The 18,230-nt window shown below is 40.9% G+C and overlaps 1 protein-coding gene across 2 annotated transcripts in view; it reads right to left on the bottom strand.

Annotated features, from left to right (window-relative positions):
• The window catches only part of DOCK4 (dedicator of cytokinesis 4), a 470,931-nt gene that overhangs the window by 167,927 nt on the left and 284,774 nt on the right, over positions 1–18,230 (bottom strand). For both annotated transcript variants that reach the window (XM_070468527.1, XM_070468524.1), the window contains exons 14-16: positions 9,565–9,689; positions 8,428–8,590; positions 4,280–4,386 (exon numbers count right to left, since the gene is read on the bottom strand). In XM_070468527.1, coding sequence (XP_070324628.1) covers positions 4,280–4,386; positions 8,428–8,590; positions 9,565–9,689 — 395 coding nt within the window. The remainder of the gene's footprint in view (positions 1–4,279; positions 4,387–8,427; positions 8,591–9,564; positions 9,690–18,230) is intronic.

The following is an 18,230-nucleotide window of genomic DNA, read 5'->3' on the forward strand; positions in this document are numbered from 1 at the left end:
TGGCAAGGAGTAGCCAAAAATATCTCTACAAATTTAAGGAAGACAACAAACCTAGCAGAATGCAGCAAAATAACAAAACTTAGCAAGATTAAATGCTGTTAAAATCAACTTAGGAATTCCAAAGACAAGTTTTGGACTTGGCCGTCAACTACTTAGAGATATTAATGATGTCCTCAGAGCTGAACAGGGACCCTGGAAGCACAAAATCTTTAATGATGACTAATCACGTTCTTTCACTTCCCTTTCTAAAGCTATAAGATTTGGATTTTTGTAGATTTCAGAGGTTATCTCCATGGAATACCACTGCAAACATACTATTAATTATGTAAAGGTGAAATGACTTTGAAAGGGAGCTTTGCCCTCAGAATTCTTCAGCTTCTGCCCTAAAGGATGAATCCAGGTTCTTGCCAGACCACTGACTGATAACAGCTGTCACAATGATTTCCTTAAAACACACTCAGAAATCCAGTCACTGTCACAAGGGGAAATTATTACCTCTTTCATAAATTTTAGGCCCAAATTAGGCTATTAAACAGTTTTCAGCATACCAATTTTTTTTTTCTTAGTTTACTGTAGAAATGAATCTTCTAAACCAGAAACTTACATGAGGAGGAAAGAAGATTTTAAATATCCTACTATGAGGGAGTCCCTAGTGGCTCAGATGGTAAAGAGTCTGCCTGCAATGTGGGAAACTGGGTTCGATCTCTGGGTTGGGAAGGTCCCCTGGAGAAGGAAATGGCAACCCACTCCTGGAAAATCCCATGGACTGAGGAGACTATCATGATACAGTCTATATGATCTTATAAATAAATCAGTTTTAAACTTTATGTAGCTAAAGTTATACATTTTGGGGGTACCTGACTCTTTGAGACCCCATGGACTATAGCCTACCAGGCTCCTCCCTCCATGGGATTCTCCAGGCAAGAATACTGGAGTGGGTTGCCATTTTCTTCTCCAGGGGATCTTCCCGACTCAGGGTTCGAACCCGGGTCTCCTGCACTGCAGGCAGACGCTTTAACCTCTGAGCCACCAGGGAAGCCCAATTTCTAACACCGAAGAGGGATCATTAGAAAGGCCCTCCTTACCTAACTTTCTAAAAATGTTCACTCATATTATAAAGGCTCTTACAGTTTTATTTTTTACGTTTAATCAGAATTTGCTTTGGTATAAGGAGCAAGGTAGGGATCCAGAGCTTAATTTTTCCCTGCAACACCTATTGTGGTCATCTCAGTTATCTCAACATCACTTATTAAATGGGCTATTTTTTTACCCTGTAATTTGAAATCCATTCCTCTTCCTAGCTTCCTTTTTCATTCAAATTTTTAAATTAATAAATTCAAGGCTGTAATCATCAGCAGGCTGTGAGACTGCCCATCATGGCAGAGGAAGAATAACATTATGCTCATAATACCATTTTATAATCATAACCTGCAAGTGCCCTTAAGTAGAAATTGTACTTCTTGGCTCAGTACTATGAAAAAGAAAACCATGGCATCAACTAGATGAAAAACAAAAGATGTATGCTTGACAGGTATTCCAGTTCTCTTTAAGCAACCTGAATAATCCTAATCATAAGACTCAACTACTTAGGGTTGTTCTGTGGAGCTAATTCTTCCTCATGGGTCTACACAACATAGGCCTGCCCCGTATGAGATGATCTACAGATACCATCCTGAGCCTCCTTGGTGATGGAGGAAGATCACTGGGAAGAGCTGCTTTTTACACTGTTGATGCTCAAATAAATTTTCTTATGCTTTCTGGATTGGAATTCTGTGTATCCACTGAAAATTTGTGCAAGGGCTTGAGATGATTCAAAGCTCCACTTCTGAGAAAAATGGTGGTTCTGTCAAAGGCATCCTGACAGACCCCAGGTAATGGGAGTAGAATGAGCCTATGCCTGGGAACCAATACCAGCGGGACTGCTAAATGCTCACATGTAGAAGCAAGCCCTGCTACCTGTCCTCCTGGCATTTTAAGTACATGGGTGTCTCTAAGCAGCAGCTAAGGGTCTTAATATTATTTATACTTCTTTAAAGTCAACCCAGACTTGACTGCAAAGTTAGTACCTGCCACCCGAAAACACCTTCCAAGCCACAGGTGAGAGAGCCTACATTGTGCAATGTCATGTACGCGCAGTCATGTCTGACTCTCTTCGACCCTGTGGACTGTAGCTCACCAGGCTCCTCTGTCCATGGGATTTTCCAGGCGAGAATGCTAGAGTGGGTTGTCATTTCCTCCTCCAGGGGATTTTCCCAACCTAGGGATCAAACCCATGTTTCTTGCATCTCCTATATCAGTGGGTGGATCCTTTATAACTGTGCCACTTGGGAAGCCTTGTGAAATGTCATAAAGAAGTGATTTATTCTTCTAAATATTATTAGGAAGTTAATAATTACCTTAGCCCTGCCTTTTCTGTGTGAAGATTTAATGGTACACAGAGTCAAGATCACAAACATTCATATCAAGTACCACTTATGTCTTTTGGAAAACTGTAGCTGAAGACACAGCCTGTCATATTACCCATCTCACATAAAGGGGCCGCAGACCTTTATTTATAGATTTATTTATAGATCATCTCATGTATCTAGTGCATTTAAATCCTCTGTGTGCCGTAGTGTCACTCTACTTGAAAATATTCCCTGTATTTTAACATCACGAATTCCTTTAAGTCACTTTTGAAGCCTAGAGGATGTATGTGCCAGAAATGGAGGCACTTTAATGGTCTTATTCACCACTATATTCCCAGTTGCTAGAAGAATGTCTGCCCTGTGGTCTGTGGTAGTCAATGCACTGAACAACCAACCAGAAAATAAATGATTCAAGAAATATGCACATACATACCAAAGCACAAACAAAAATTACCCGGTGTCTTGTGCATGGACACTCATTTTACCAGCAATAATCCAAATGTCAAGAAAGTCTGTGTCCTCACCTTCCTTCGCTCAGTGTATCTTCACTGCACATCGGCCACAGGCCAGAACCCCTCTGACTCAGCTGTTGCTCCTGAAAGGCTCCTAAACCTACCCTGGTGAGTTGAGGGGTCATCAGACAACCGTTTGACAGTGTAATGAGGACAATGGTAAGAGATTCCTGCAGATACCCGGGGAACTCATGGGCGGGCACATCGTCAGCTGGCAACACAGAGAGTAGGAACTAGGGTGAGGGGACTGTTTTCCCAAAGGTTCTGGCCCAGGTGAGCCTCTGCAGATGAGGAGGAGCCAACTATTGGGAGACAGGGGAAGCATGGCTGCAGGAATGTCAAGTGGAACTGGGGGAACCAGCAGGCAGGAAGTGACTGGGGCATTAAGTAGAGGACTGGAAATGGGATGATGTGAGGCATAAGGGAGGAGGCAGCCCGACATACCTGAAAGCCTGCCATTTCCACTGTTGGCAATGGGAAGCTTTTCCACGGGTTGAAGTCAGGCAGGGGCCTGGTAAGATCAGCACATTAGATAGGTCACCCTAATGGCTAACTGGAAAATGGACTAAAGGCAGAGAAGGCCCAGGTGGGCAGGACTAGTGAGTCCAGGTAAGAGCTGACAAGAGCCTGGAAGAGCATGTGGTTACAGAAATGGAGAAATGCAAAGGAGAAAGATTTTGGAGAAGATCATATACTTTAGTGCTTGATTTCATAGTTACGAGTGCTTCTGTTCTGTATTTCATTATTACTAGTATTCTCTGATAATTCCTAAGGATCTCCTGTTAGGTGAATTTTCTTTTTATTGCCTACTACACTGTATTCCCCCCACCCCCAAATGTTTAAATGTTGGCATGCCAATTCTTGCAGCAAAAAATAGAGAGAAACAACCACTGAAGTTGTCATGACAAAGAACAGCCACTTACTTCTCCCTTGCTTCATGAGAACAGCAAACAAGACAAATGGAAAGGTGACCTTGCAAAATTTACTTCTGGGGTATACAGATAAGAAAGCAAGTATTGGGAATATTTTTAAAATATTATATATTAAAATATTAAAAACCTTATTTATAAGGTTTATCTAATCCTATCACAGCCATGGATAGAATTTCAAGGTCACCCTATAGACTTGGCCAAATACCCTTATTTCAATTAAGTTTAAAAAAAAAATCTTTAAAATACATATCAGAATATGACAGAACCTAGAGATACTACTCTCAAAAATGCACTCTCCCTGCCAGCAATCATCCAAAAGAGTATCTTTGCAGTCCATTTTTTCTCTTTTCCAGAGTGAGGGTAAGACTGTGAGTTAGTACTTCCACCCTGTTTTTCACAACTGCCCCCAACCTCTGACTGATGTTACCTTATGCACAATGAGCTCGTGCGTGCCATCTGGAAGTGTCCTACCATCTTCCTGCATCAGGGGAACAAAGGAGAAGCCAAACAACTTCTTCTCTCCTTTCTCCTTTGCTGTAGAAGGAAAAAAAAGGATCAGTCAGTTATTTCACTGTATGCTTACACAACTTGTGTTCATACACACAGATTGTGGAGATGAGTGATCATGAAGAAATAGAACCCCTACCCCCACCCCCGCTCCCTTTGCACAATGAAGAGCAGCTCTTATGATGGGACTTCTGTCTACAGTGGCCACCCTTTAGCCCCATAGTCCTGCCTTATAACTGTAAGTTATTTTCCTTGACTAATTTTCTTCAAGGGATTCACTATTTGAAATTACGTGTTTTGTTTGTTTTTTGAAGTTGTAGATTTCCCATTTCTTCTCCTCACAACCCAACCTCCACCCCTTAACATAAGCACCATGCAGGGCAAGATTCTTGTCTGCTTTATTTTACTCTATGCTTGGTATCTCAAAGAATGCCAAGAACATAGTAGGTTCCCATCAAATGTATGGAACACAAATGAATGAGTGAATGAATGAACTCTCCCTACAGACACATGTATAAACAGAGACCTCTGAAAGCCACCTCCTTAGAATCAGGCACACAGACAAACATAAGCTGCAATCAATAGTTTGATAAGAGCTTACTGCAGTAGTATTTGTATGCCAGAAATGAGGCAATGAGGTTTTCAGATGCCCAACTGAATTACAATGGCTAGAACAAGGGTCATTGGCAACTGTTTACAGATAAGGAAACTGAGAGGTCTATCACAATGCCACCTGCTCCAGACCTCTTGTGTGCCATTCTAGTACTTTTCACCCAACTTCAGCTTCTCCAAAAAAGAAGACTGCATGAAAGAGAATCTGGTTTGTTCAACTGGACTCTGTCCTTGTATTTAGACATGCAGAGAAGAGTTGCAGGCTGGCAGCCATCATGGGCTGGCCTGTTATTCTTGCCCACACAACTGTGGAAGTGGAGGTTTTACTTGACAGAAAAGTCCAGCTTTGGGATACAGTAAGCCCCATGCTAGAGGAGTCAGATCCTGAGGATCGGACAAGAGACTCTAATAATAAACACATTATCCCCTTCCAATTCTTTCTGGCATTTAACCACAGGGATGTGGGACCCTCTGCACAGAGTAATTCTAGCTGGCTGGGTTAGGTTCCTGGCATGAGGGCAGCCCTAAATTGTGATTACAGTAGAGGATTTTCTTTTTAAATCATTAATTCCAAGCCTAGAGAGAAAATGGGGAAATACCAACACCCTTCAAACAAAAGTCACAGCAAAGATCTCTGGGAAGAGATTTCTATGTCAGTGAGTGTGCTGGGTATGGAACTTGTGATTTACGGGGCAAGACTTATTTAGAAATAATTTCTTAAGTTGCTTTGACTATCTTTTTGGTGTGGTTTTTGGTATTCAATTCAGAAAGATAAACAAAATTCCAAGATGCATAAAATTAGCAAAGGTAAGGAACAAAGCAATAACTTCCCCAAATGTGCCCTTGGTTATAAGATAATATAAATACCAAGTAAAGTTTAAAGTACGTAGCCTTTCCCCCTAAGCTATTAGATCAGGATTAATGAACTAAATAGACTGTTATGTATAATATGTATAATAAAATCCCCTTTTATTAATAAAATCCCTGAATCTACGGATTTCACCTCTTGACTTTCCAATATATTTCTTCTTGTAGCTCAACTTGCACAGTTCTGCCCCCTGGGACCTCCAATATATTGACTCACCACTCCTTACCCCTCCACTTCCACTTTCCATTTCTATGGCCCCTCATTCTACTCACCTCAGTGAAAATAGCCTCAACCCTCCCCCTTCCACATATAACACACATAACACATAGTCCACTCATAACACTACACCTTGGCAGAATCCAATTTGTGGCTTATTCTATGCCTAATCTAAGCTTAATTAATGCACACTAACTACAAAAGCGTCCTGGGATAGGCAAACTTTCTACGTTTACCTAATCAGCACACTCCTCTACTTTTCTAGACAATAATCTCATCCATTCTCCTTGTCTCTCAAGCCTCCAATACCTTGATACTTTCACTTTCAGCTCATGGAGAGAGCACTCCCTCTCACCCTCACATCCACCTATCACTCACCTGCATCTGCCCTCCGAGCCCTGAATTGCCCACGCTCCCACCCAAGGCTAACTTTTATCCTTGAGTCCTAGGTCCTGTACTCCTTCCCCAACTCAAGGACACTGCTCCTACAGGCGTCTCCACTCTCTACATCATCAGGTTTTCCCCTCTACTGAATGATTTCTCCCAAACGAACATACTTTAAAAGTTCCATTTAAAAAAAGAAACAACAGCAAAAACTTCCTATGACCAACTTGTTTTATAGCTACTATCTCACTTCTCTGCTCACCAGTATTCTTTATAGCAAAGCTTCTTAAAAGATCTGTCTATACTCACTGCCTGCCCTTCCTTTTCTCCATCTTACTCTTTGACTGACTCAGCTTTCAACTCCACAAATCCAAGAGAACCACATGTCAGGTTCAATGACTTCCATGATGCCAAATCAGGAGATCATTTCTTGGTCCTTAATTTATTTATCATTGGCACCTGACACGTGATCAATCCCCTTGTGAAAAACTTTCTTTATTTAGTCTCCTAGGTTCTATTCTTCCTGATTCTCCTTCAACCTTATTAGCTATTCCTTTTTAATCTTCTTAATGACTACTCACTCTCCCCAAATCCAAATGTGTCAACGACCCAAGGATCCATTCTTGGACTTCCCTTTGCTATCTAAACTTTATACGTCGACATCTTGTCCAGTTTCGGCTTTGAAAACCAGGGATATCTGTGATATGCTGGAGCTGACCTGTACTGGTTCATAAGAACTAACAGTATGCATCTTCCCTCAACTACAAGATCAGTGATGTCATGTTGGCAGCTTGAAACTGACCATGGTAGGAGTATTTACCCCATGGAAGTCAGCAAGTGCTATAATTTAGGGCTTCCCCTCCCCTCTCCATCACTCTGAGTGCTGGTTAAATATTTACAGCACACCAATGAACTACATGTTCTCATTATCAAGTTTAAGTCTCCAGCTTGGATCTCATTCAACTGCCTACTTGATGTCTTGAATATCTAATAGACTTCTCAGACTTAGCATATTTAAAATGGAATGTTTGATTTTTTTTCTCTCCAAACAGATTCTTCCTGTTGTCTTCCCCACTTCATTAAATGACCCCTTCACTCTGAGGCCAAAATCTTGAGATCAACCTTGAATTTTCTCCTCCTTTCACATCCAATCTGTCAATAAATCTGTATAAAAGAATCAAAGCACTTAAATCTCGTACTTGGAATTCTGCAAAAGCCTCCTGAATGGCTTTTCTGTTTCCATCTGGCCCAGCTACAATCTATCATCCATACAGTGGGCAGACTTAACTTCAATCTAAAACTTCTAATGCGTCTTTCTCACTCCAAATAAAGTCCAAAGTCCTCCTTCCCATGACCTAAAACACAACAGAGGATCTGGTTCTGCTGGTCCCTCTCTGATTCTCACCTCCAACTCTCTCACTTGCTCATTCTGGCCTCCTTGCTAGTCCTGTAAAGTGCCAATCACATTTGAGAACGCACAGTGATAATAGATATATGCAAATCAAATATGAACCTGAGCCAATCAGAGGCTTTCCTGGTAACTTCACATGCCTAGGAAAGTCCACGAGGGTTCCCTTGAGCTGTCTAAGGGCTGGATCAGCTCCTGGCTGAAAAGACAGCACAAGGGTCAGGGGTGCCTAAGATCACACAAGCCAGTCAGGCCTCTAATAACCCATCTCCTCTTTCTGTGTAGTCTTTCTAGACTGTGAAAGTGATGAATTGATTTTTATGAAAGTGATCACCTTCAGAAAAACCTTGTAGGTTTCTACAGCTACTTCGTTTCCTCCTCTTTCATCTCTTTCCATAGACGTTACTGGTTTTTTGAGAATGGCACCCATTCACCTCCCAGGATTCCATTCACCTCCATTTCTCTCTCATGGAGGTCTCTGGTTGGTGACGCACTTTCTACAGACTATCCCACACTGTTGTTTCAGCTTAGTAAGCAGTACCCAACATAACAAGGCCACGGAGACACTCCATCCACTTACTGGAACAATGCCGGAACTCGAAGCGGATGTGCGCACCCCTGAATTTATCCACGGGGATAGGAAGTTTCAGCAGCTCGGACCACCTGGGGCTGTTGTTATGATAAAGCACAAAAGAGTGGTACTCGCTAGCAGGTGGCTCTCCAGAGCCGAAGGATATAAAGTCCTGACAAAGGAAACACGCAGGTTAAAGACAGCTTTATTTCAAGATGATTTTGGAAGGAGTAGAACAATTGCTTTGCTGTGTCTGTGTGCTCCCAAAACAGCACTTAATGTGAAATTACGTCCTCAGTCCTCTTCAGGGCTGTTTTTGCACCTATTTCTGCAGGCAGGCTGTGTTTGGTTCATCCTGAGGCTGGTCTCCCAGGGCCTAATTGCTCAAAGGTGGACCTCAGCGACACATGCTAGCTGAGCAACTGCGGGCCCAACTCAGAGTCAACTACAAAGCAAAATTCTCAACCAGCCATAGCCAAAAGCCTTCTGTGCCTTCCTATAAAACTCAGTAAGCCCCGGGGCTCCCATGAAATATTTCTTCCACAAAGGAATCTGAAATGATCACCCTGATCAGCAGTACTCTAATCTCCACATCCTATTTTGGTCATAATGAAAATACATAGGATTAAATATGGGCTCAGACACTAAAGAATGCCTGCAATGTGGGAAACCAGGGTTTGATCCCTGGGTAGGGAAGATCTCCTGAAGAAGGAAATGGCTACCCACTCCAGTATTCTTGCCTGGAGAATCCCATGGACAGAAGAGCCTAGAGAGCTACAGTCCATGGGGTTGCAAAGAGTCAGACATGACTGAGAGACTAAAAATAAAAAAAACCCAACTGCACAAAGAAAAAGTATACCTCTCCAAAACTATAACAGATGAAAGAGAAAAAAATGAAATGGGATAAAAATGCTGCATTTAAGGAGTAGCTGCTATGAGGATGTTTTTGACATGATTAATTAAACAAACTGAAAGCTTATTTTCCTTCTTTTCATGATTAAACACAAACAAACAAACTACATGGGGGTGGAGAAGAAAAATAAGATTGAAAATATTGCAAATCATAAGTTAACTGATCGCACTAAAGAAGAACCCAAGGCAAGGATGTGAAATTGTTTTACCAAAAAGAATTCCGCATTAACATACCTTCAGGGTCTGGCCACTACTCTCTACAATGAACATCGTAACTTCCACGTTTCTGGCCACACTCTTTCCTCCTTTCTCAAATTCTCCCCTTTCTATAGTGATATATAAATCATTCCGCATTTCACCTAGCAGGAGAGGAAAATTGAAATGGCATTTTATATATATAGAAGGAAGTATAATAAGAGTACTCTATCAAGGAAAAGTTTAGTTCACAAAACATAGTGTTATAGCATACAACATACAATATTTATACTTCTATAATAAGATCCTAACCCTTACTGCCAACATCCAAGAAAAGCAAAGGCCGTCCTCTGCTAGCTTGAAATCAGCAATATTGAAAATGTACATTTAGGAGGGAAATAAAGGACCTGGGTAGAAAGGTGCTGTCAAGTTTCACCATTTTTCAATATTTCCTTCATCTCATTTATGAGGTGTGATTACAGAATGACAGCTGAGAAGGGGTGGTTCAAAGAAACTAGTCTCAATACTTTACAGTCAAGGCAGTTAGAGAAGAAGAAATACTTAAGTGGAAGAAAATGATAGGACTGCAAAGGGTACAGTTACAATTTAAATCTTCTAAAATTAATGGACGAAATGATCTCACTCCTGGAAGAAGCCAGGTTAGTGCTTTACAAACACAGATGTAGAATAATTCAGGCATACAGAGACACTTGGCTTAATATTTCTTGCCATCAAGCTATAAAACAAATGAGAAAGGCCCTGGATTCAAACTGACATAGTCTATGTACACATATATCATCTATTGTTTTTTCTCCACTGGCTATTTATGAAACTTGAATTTTTTTTCATTTTGCCCCTTTCTTACTACTGCAAGAAAAAAAAAAAAGAAATTGTATGCCAAATAGCAAAGAGAGGCAAACACCTGCTTTTATTTCTCCTTGACAACCTGCTCTTATTTCTCCTGTAAGAATTAAATTAGGGGTAGGCAATAAGTGGATATGGACATGAGAAGTAAGTCAACAATGTGTGACTAGAAAGTTTTTGAAAGTAAATATTGGTGAGGTCAGCAAGGTTGAACGTACTTTTACTTAACACAGCTTCCAAACATTTGAACACTCAAAAGCAATACTGCTTTGTTCTAATAAAAAACAAACAAACAAAAAAACCTTCTCCTTAAGAAAGCAAATCACCAGAAGGAGCAATAACCATACAAATGTACCCACATTTCGGAAATTTATCAAACTTCCTGACCGAAATGTATATAAGAAAGTACCCTAGCTTTCAAAACCATGGGGGAATACCAGTGTGCATGGTCTCCTTCCTCCACAAAGGCCGGCTTTTAATAAGAGCATCATTTGCAAATGACCTGTCTGACCAGGAAACAGATGGGCCACAAAAGGCAGACACTGAATAAGTTCTAAAAAAGATGAAATCTCACTCCCTCTTTAGAAAGTGTATGTGAGGAATACATTAATGAAAACAATTGATACAGTGGTCTCTGCCTTATAAATTTCTCAGTACTCTCATGTAGCTCCTACAAATCAACTTGAACAGTCAATGAACTTGGAACTCCGGGAGAAAAGCAACATATTTCAACACATACAAAATTACATTTGCATGCTTTCAAAGTTTTCTTGTTTAACCATCTCAATTTTTTTAAAAATTAGGAAACTATGACCCCACAAATTTCACAAATTCTCTACAGTTTTATAACCTGATTCATTTAATTTCTATATATTTATCATTAAGTTTATATATATTTATACATATATATATATTCATACATACACACATGCATTCTCAACACTATTTATTTTAACAATTCCAATGCAGAATAAATAAGCTCACAAAGTATGTCCTCCAAGTTCACCAGTTTCAACTCAAAACAGGACTGCAGCGCTAATGGTCTGCACATGTGCTATTTCAACAACTGAGGGGAAATTCTTGACAATACTGTTCCAATGAACAGATCTGCCAGGTGAAAAAACAATACAAAAATCAAGGTACTTTAGAACACACACCCACACACAACAGTAGGAAAATTCCTTTGCTTCTGGAGTAGGTGACATATGATGAGTGGCTGAGGTGACACATAGACTATAAAACACACACTGATTAATGGGAAGTGTAGCTACAGGGGCTTTTACCTTAGAAATTTCTCATAATGAGTGATTAGCTTGTCCAAACCACATGGGGATTAACTGTCCTGCAAAATGAAGCATAAGTGTTTCTTGGGAGGGGGACTTCCAACTCTCATCTACTGGCAGGGCCAGTAATTCTGGCTTAAGCAAAGTGGAGGGAGGGAGGGAGGCCTGCAAGACAACCTGTTTCTCCCTGTATGCAGGCTGGGCCTTGCAGAGGAACAGGGATGGAAGGAGAGTAAAATACCACCAGGGCCGTGAAATTCTTTCTCCATGTATTCATTCAGCAAATAGACTGTGAGCACCTACTATGTGTCAGATGTAAGTCCAGCAGACTCAGCAATGAACAAAGCAAAGATGCCTTCACTGCAGAGCTTAGATTCTAGCAGGAAAAGATTTTGAACAAAGAAGAAAAACACAGAGCACACAGAATAATGCCAAGAACTATGGATCAAAGCGAGACAGACAAGGGGACAGGGTGCTGAATGAGGCAGAGGGGCTGTCCCGAGAGGAGCCCTCAGTAAGAGGATGAGGTATCCGGGGAAGCGAGGCTGTTAAACCTCCAAAGGGAGGTTTAACATGCCCTTCGCTTCCCAAATGGACCCCTTGCAGTTGGTTTTGCTTGTAACCGAGCTGGATCCTTCTCTCTCTCCTGAGTTCAAATAAGCCTAAAGAATGTAGGGTCTCAGGAAGACTTGAATAAGGAGATCTGGATTCCACCCTTCCCTGCCACTGTCTCCTGTCTGTGACATTAGTCTAGACAGGGCAAGATAAACCTCGGGCCTCAAGAGTTTATGTCACTCAAGTGGGATGCGGTAAAGGTAGAGGTAGGGGTGGGAGAGCCAGTAGGAGGGACAAGGCTACTTTATTATGTTATGTTTCCTTTTCTGTAGAATTTCTAACATATAACACACTCATATATAAAAACACCTTATACATACATTTTACTTTTCTGTTCTTTAACTGTCACTGTCCCTGAAACCCTCTTCATCTTTCCCCAAACTTTAAAAAAAATTTATTTTTATTTTGCAAAGTTTTTAGACTGAAGTAAGATTTCTCTGAAAAGGGAACACACTACAAGAACACTTCTCCCGGATGACATTCTACATGTGTCCACCCCCCTCAGGAATCCATAGCTTGCTGTGTTCTAATACTGCAAGGTGCCGTGTTTTGCCAAAATATGTTGAAGGATAAAGTTGAAACAAGTGTTAATTAAAGTTAATACATTTGAGGCTGACTCTAGAGAAAGCCAACCTAAAGAAAACTAATAAGCCCAAATGGTGTTAAGAAAGCAAATCCTGGGTAATTAAGAGAGAAATCATAAGGTGAGTATTGAAATGGAGTCACAGCACCAGTCATGAAAAGCTACTTGCCTGACAATGTTTATTATCACCTTGTACCTCTTAAATTTATTACTCTGTAAATTTGACGGGCTTGACACTTTCCTCTCTTTCACAGGCCCTGTTCTGCTGGTAAGCCTTCAAAATATCACTGTAGATGAGAAAAAGATAAGGCCACAGCAGTAGGAACAAATTCAAAAAGAGTTCAGTAACCACAATCAAATGGGGTTGATTTGTGGCTTATCCTCAATGGGCAACAGGCTTTTTTTATCAGTATCCATAAACCTCGATTCTGTCCTATGAATGCCTTGGATAAAGTCACAGAGGACAAGCTCATCACACCAAGTAAAACACTGTCCTCAGCCATAGGGGCTAGTCCAGGGCCTCCTCTGTGCTAGACAATTGTTGTCACTTTTGGAGCTGGAAAATAAGTTTCTGTACTTCTTAAAAACAAAAGACCATATGTAAATGACTATAGGATTTTTGTGAACTTAGATTATGATGATGGTGCTTAGTAGTAGATAGACAGTAGTCAGGTATTTTGCCAAGTACTGTAAGCAGAATATCTCATTAAATCCTCACATTAAAACATCATTAAAACCTTAAACAAGGTCCTATTATTTCCATTTTACAGATGAGGAAACTGAAGTACAGAGATTAAGAAACATGTAAAATGTATTATCAGTATCTCTGCTTTACCCATGAAAATGTAATTCAACAGGTAAGAACATTCATCAAATAAGCTAGCGCAATTTAGCCTTTGCTTCCAAAAGACCAATGCCCTAAGCAAGGAAGATATTAGTCCCACCCTAATTGGCCAGACTAGTTGTCAAGCAATGATTTCATTTCTAGGAACGAGACAGAACATGTATGCTTCAGATCATAAACAATATGGAGAAGGTACTCATCGGTGGAGAGATGAGGGTGACAAGAAGTTAACTGAACTTTGAAATGTTGAGGTTACAAGCAGGAAAACTCAACCCAGCAGATAGAAGGTAGAAGGAAACTAGTTCAACATGAAAGAAGTCATTTTGAGAGATGACATGAGATGTGATGATGTGATCGTGGCCATTTAAGTACTCAAGTACAGTCAGGAAACCATCCCCAGGGACCCAAGGAAGAAATCCACGCACTGGACATGTAGCTGAGCTGGATGGCCCTTTGTGTAGCAGGCACTTCCTTACCTCCCCAAAGATGTCCAGGTTCTCATCCCATGAACCTGTGAATAGGTTACCTTACATGACAAAAGGGGCTTTACAGACATAATTAAGTTGAGGCTCTGGTGATGGGAAAATTTTCTTCGATTATGAGAATGGGCTCAATTTAATTTCAAAGGTCCTTATAAGAGGGAGGCAAAAAGTCAGGGTCAGAGAAGGAGATACGATGAGAGAATCAGAGGTTGAATGATGTGGGGCCATGAGCCAAGGAGTACAGGCCGCCTCTAGGAGCTAGAAAAGGCAAGGAAATGGATTCTCCTTCAGAATCATCAGAATACAGCCCTGCTGATCCCGTGATCAGAGAGACCCGTGCAAACTTTTCATCCCCAGAACTGTAGTCCATTTGCATTGTTTTAAGCCACTCCACGTGTGCTGATGTTACAGCAGTCATAGGAAATGAATACAACATGCCATGCACACTTAAACTTCCATTACCTCAGGACATCTTCAAGGAGGGGACAGAGCAAGGGGCAAGGGCAAGGTTTCCATGTAACTGAAATCAAAGCAAACCACATACAAGGAAAATTTATGCATGGGATGAAAAATTAACTTTGGATTTCTCACATGGAGTATGCTTGAGTAAAACATACCTGGTGTTTTGTTTCTGTTTTATTTTAAAAGAGTACACTGAAATGTTGAACTTTTGAGGGGGTAGATTTTTAACTTTTTTTTGATGACTATCAAACAAGCAGTGGCAAATGATAGCAACAGCAGTCATGAGGGGCTTTCCAGGCAGCAGTGCAGAGAAAAAGGAGCAGGAACAGGGTGCCCTTTACACTCTAGGACAACACATGCGTCTCTGATAGTAGCAGTTAGGGAAAGTCCTATACCCATGGGCAGTGGGGCATGTCAGCTTACCAATCTGGGGGTACCAGCCTCTCCCCCAGTGTGAACTTGGGCGGGGATCCACCCTTAGGGTGACACAATAGACTCTTAGCCTCTCTCTCTCCTTGGTCACTGTGGCATTTGTTGGTTGACAGACCACTGTCCCCTTGGTAAGGGGATCAACAGGGGGTTCAGATTTAAACAGACCAGTTGCAACTGTGTGATGTAGAGGTCCATGACTTGGCCTAGGGGGTGGTGAATTTTAGTTAGATTTAGGATATATTTTTTAGAGAAGACCAATTCAAGTAGGTTCCCACCTCTTTCTCTAAAAGAATTGAGGCAATTCCATCTGGTGATGTACATATCTCTTCCAGTAAGTGGTAAATAATAATATATATATTTAAAAGAATAAAACTATGTATCTTCTTAAATGGGAGGCAAATATATCTACAACATTTTTCCTTTCCCCAGTCTTGTAAATCATTATCTAGTCAACTTTGACCAAATAGAAATTTGACTTACCTGAACTGTTGCCTAAAAAATGAAAAGGAGGCTTACTCTTGAAGACACTTGGAAAATAAATCTTGAAATCACTATCACAGCTACTATTGCTGGCAACCATTTGAAACATGGGCTCTGTTAGTAATTTTTAGCAAGGTCTTCTAGTCTCCAAATTTCAACCCTTCATGGCCCCATCATTCTACAACTTTCCCATAAGTCCTTGTAGGATTAGGAACTTTAAAGATGTACTAAAAGTGAATGCACTGGAAGGTATTAATTACAGTGGCTCAGTGGTAAAGAATCCACCTAGCAATGCAAGAGGCTCAGGAGATGTGGGTTTGATCCCTGGGTCAGGAAGATCCCCTGGAGGAGGAAATGGTAAGCCACTCCAGTATTCTTGCCTGGAAAATCTCATGGACAGAAGAGCCAGGTGGGCTACAGTCCATGGGGTCACACAGAGTTGGATGCAACTGAGCCACTGAGCATACACACACAACAATCAGGGACAGTTTTACTGGTTGATCCGTGAGAATCCCACAGACAGAGGAGCCTGGTAGGCTATAGTCCATGGGGTTGCAAAAAGTCAGACATGACTAAGCAACTAACACACACACATCCATGAGAATGAGTCTCCAGGAGAGTGTGTACAGGTAGGGAGATAAAGCATGGAGACCAGGATGACTGCCTAGAAAGAATCACAGACTCAGAATAAGAGTGGACCCCTAGGGTGGGAGGAGGGCATGGCCTGATCGCCCATGACGTTCCTGACACATCAGCCGACTTTGTTCCAAAACGTCTGGCGGGTGGAAAATCAGTCCTTCCTGGTATTCAGCAAAGGCTCAAGCTCTGCTTTGTGCAGTCTGTTAAGACATTTAGAGCTTGGCTGTTCAATCCTGTAACCACTGCCACATGTGGCAACTGAGTCCTTGAAATGGGACTTGGCTGAAAAGAGATGTGCTGTAAAGTGTTAACAGTTACCAGCCTTCAAAGACTTAAGTTGAAATAGCATAAAATAACTCATTACAAAATTTTTATATGGGCTATCTATGAAAAGGATATTTTGGATGCATTGGGTTAAAAAATATACTGTTAAAATTAATTTCATCTCTTTCTTCCTACCTTTTTTAAAAGTGATTACTAGAATAGTTAGTTATATTTGTGGCTTGTATTATATTTCTACTGGAGAGCACTGATTGAAACATTTTCAGTGCCCTCCCTCTCATAAGCTCAGAGACCAGACCATGGAACTTTCTGCAGGGTTATTTGGTTTGTAAGTGGCAGTAATGGAGCTTCATAGAGAAAAACTTTTCTTCTTTGGAAATTCTGTAGGGCTAAGAAATAAAGTGCTGAATGACTGACCCTTAGTAACAGAAGGCTTCGTGACAAGGCAAAAACATAGTGGCAGGTTGCCTCTTTATACCAGGTGACATTCCAGAGATCAACCGTGTAAAAGACAGACCAAGACTTGAATCTCTATTTCCATGTTTTTCCCATTCCAAAAAGAGTTTGGCATTGATGACACTCTGTGACCCTCAAGAAAAGTTGTGTGTATGTTCTCATTAGTGTCAGGACCACAGATAATTCATTCTGCAGAAAGGCAGTGACTAAGTTAATGAAGGTCCTGTAGGTATAAACACATGCCTCACCCATCCTGACCTCTATCAGAACCCAAATTAACCCTGAAGGACAAGTCTAGAAAAAGAAAAAAAAAACATCACATTAGCAGACTGTCAGCACAACACTGGGATCAGAAATGCTGTTCACATACATTTTTCTCATTGAAAACTCAGCTCAAGTTTTCATCAAAGCCACAAGTGAGAGAGTGAAAATTAATTGGCAAGTCAAAATTCTGAAAATAAAGAAAAACAAAACAACGGCTGTTACGTTTGCCAATGTAAAACATTCCATTGAGTTGTAAAGTTGCTTTCTTTTCAGCTGTTTAAGTTTATACACACATCTCTCCATCCAATTTGTAAGACTCAGAAGCCAAAGAAGAAAAAAAATGAAAGAAGAAAAGGAAAGTGCTTTAAAAAAAATCTCTTGCAGTCTCAGGCACTGTAGACATGTGTCTGGGAAGACTGAGTCCCTGGTCAGCGTCAACCCTGCCATTATAACGTGGTGCAGGGAAGGGACAGAAGCAAGCCCGATTCCACAGTAAGTTCATTTCCATCATTAAAGCCAGACAAGAGCTGCGTGAGCAGAGCACATCCCAGACAATTATTCAGCCAGTGAAGTGTCATGTTGCTTGATATTTTTTCCATTTCTCAATGATTCTGCTCGGAGACCAAGCTGAGGAATTCTTCTAGCAGCTGGCTGCATTCTGTTCTAAAATATGTTTTTTATATTAGATTTACCCATCAATTTGCTTCCCAGTGGGATGAAATTTTTTTCTTTTCTGCTAAAGAGGAAATACTAGCTATTTATAGCAACTGAAGGAAATAATGAATGGTTCCAAGAGCCAGTGGATAACATGCCATCAAGTAAACAGTGCTATAAACAGTCATTTTTGACAATAGTAACAGGAGATGCTCAGGCAGACTGGGTCTTTAGGCTGGGTCAGGTCATCTCAGGAAACTTTCCAGGCTGTTCTCTTAGCCCTCCCTACATGAGTGATTTCCATCAGGAGATCAAATGCCACAGCAATCAATACCGGTCAGTTTCTGCAATGTGTTAGGTCTTTA

Source organism: Odocoileus virginianus, chromosome 1, assembly GCF_023699985.2.
Source record: "Odocoileus virginianus isolate 20LAN1187 ecotype Illinois chromosome 1, Ovbor_1.2, whole genome shotgun sequence".
NCBI lineage: Eukaryota > Metazoa > Chordata > Mammalia > Artiodactyla > Cervidae > Odocoileus > Odocoileus virginianus.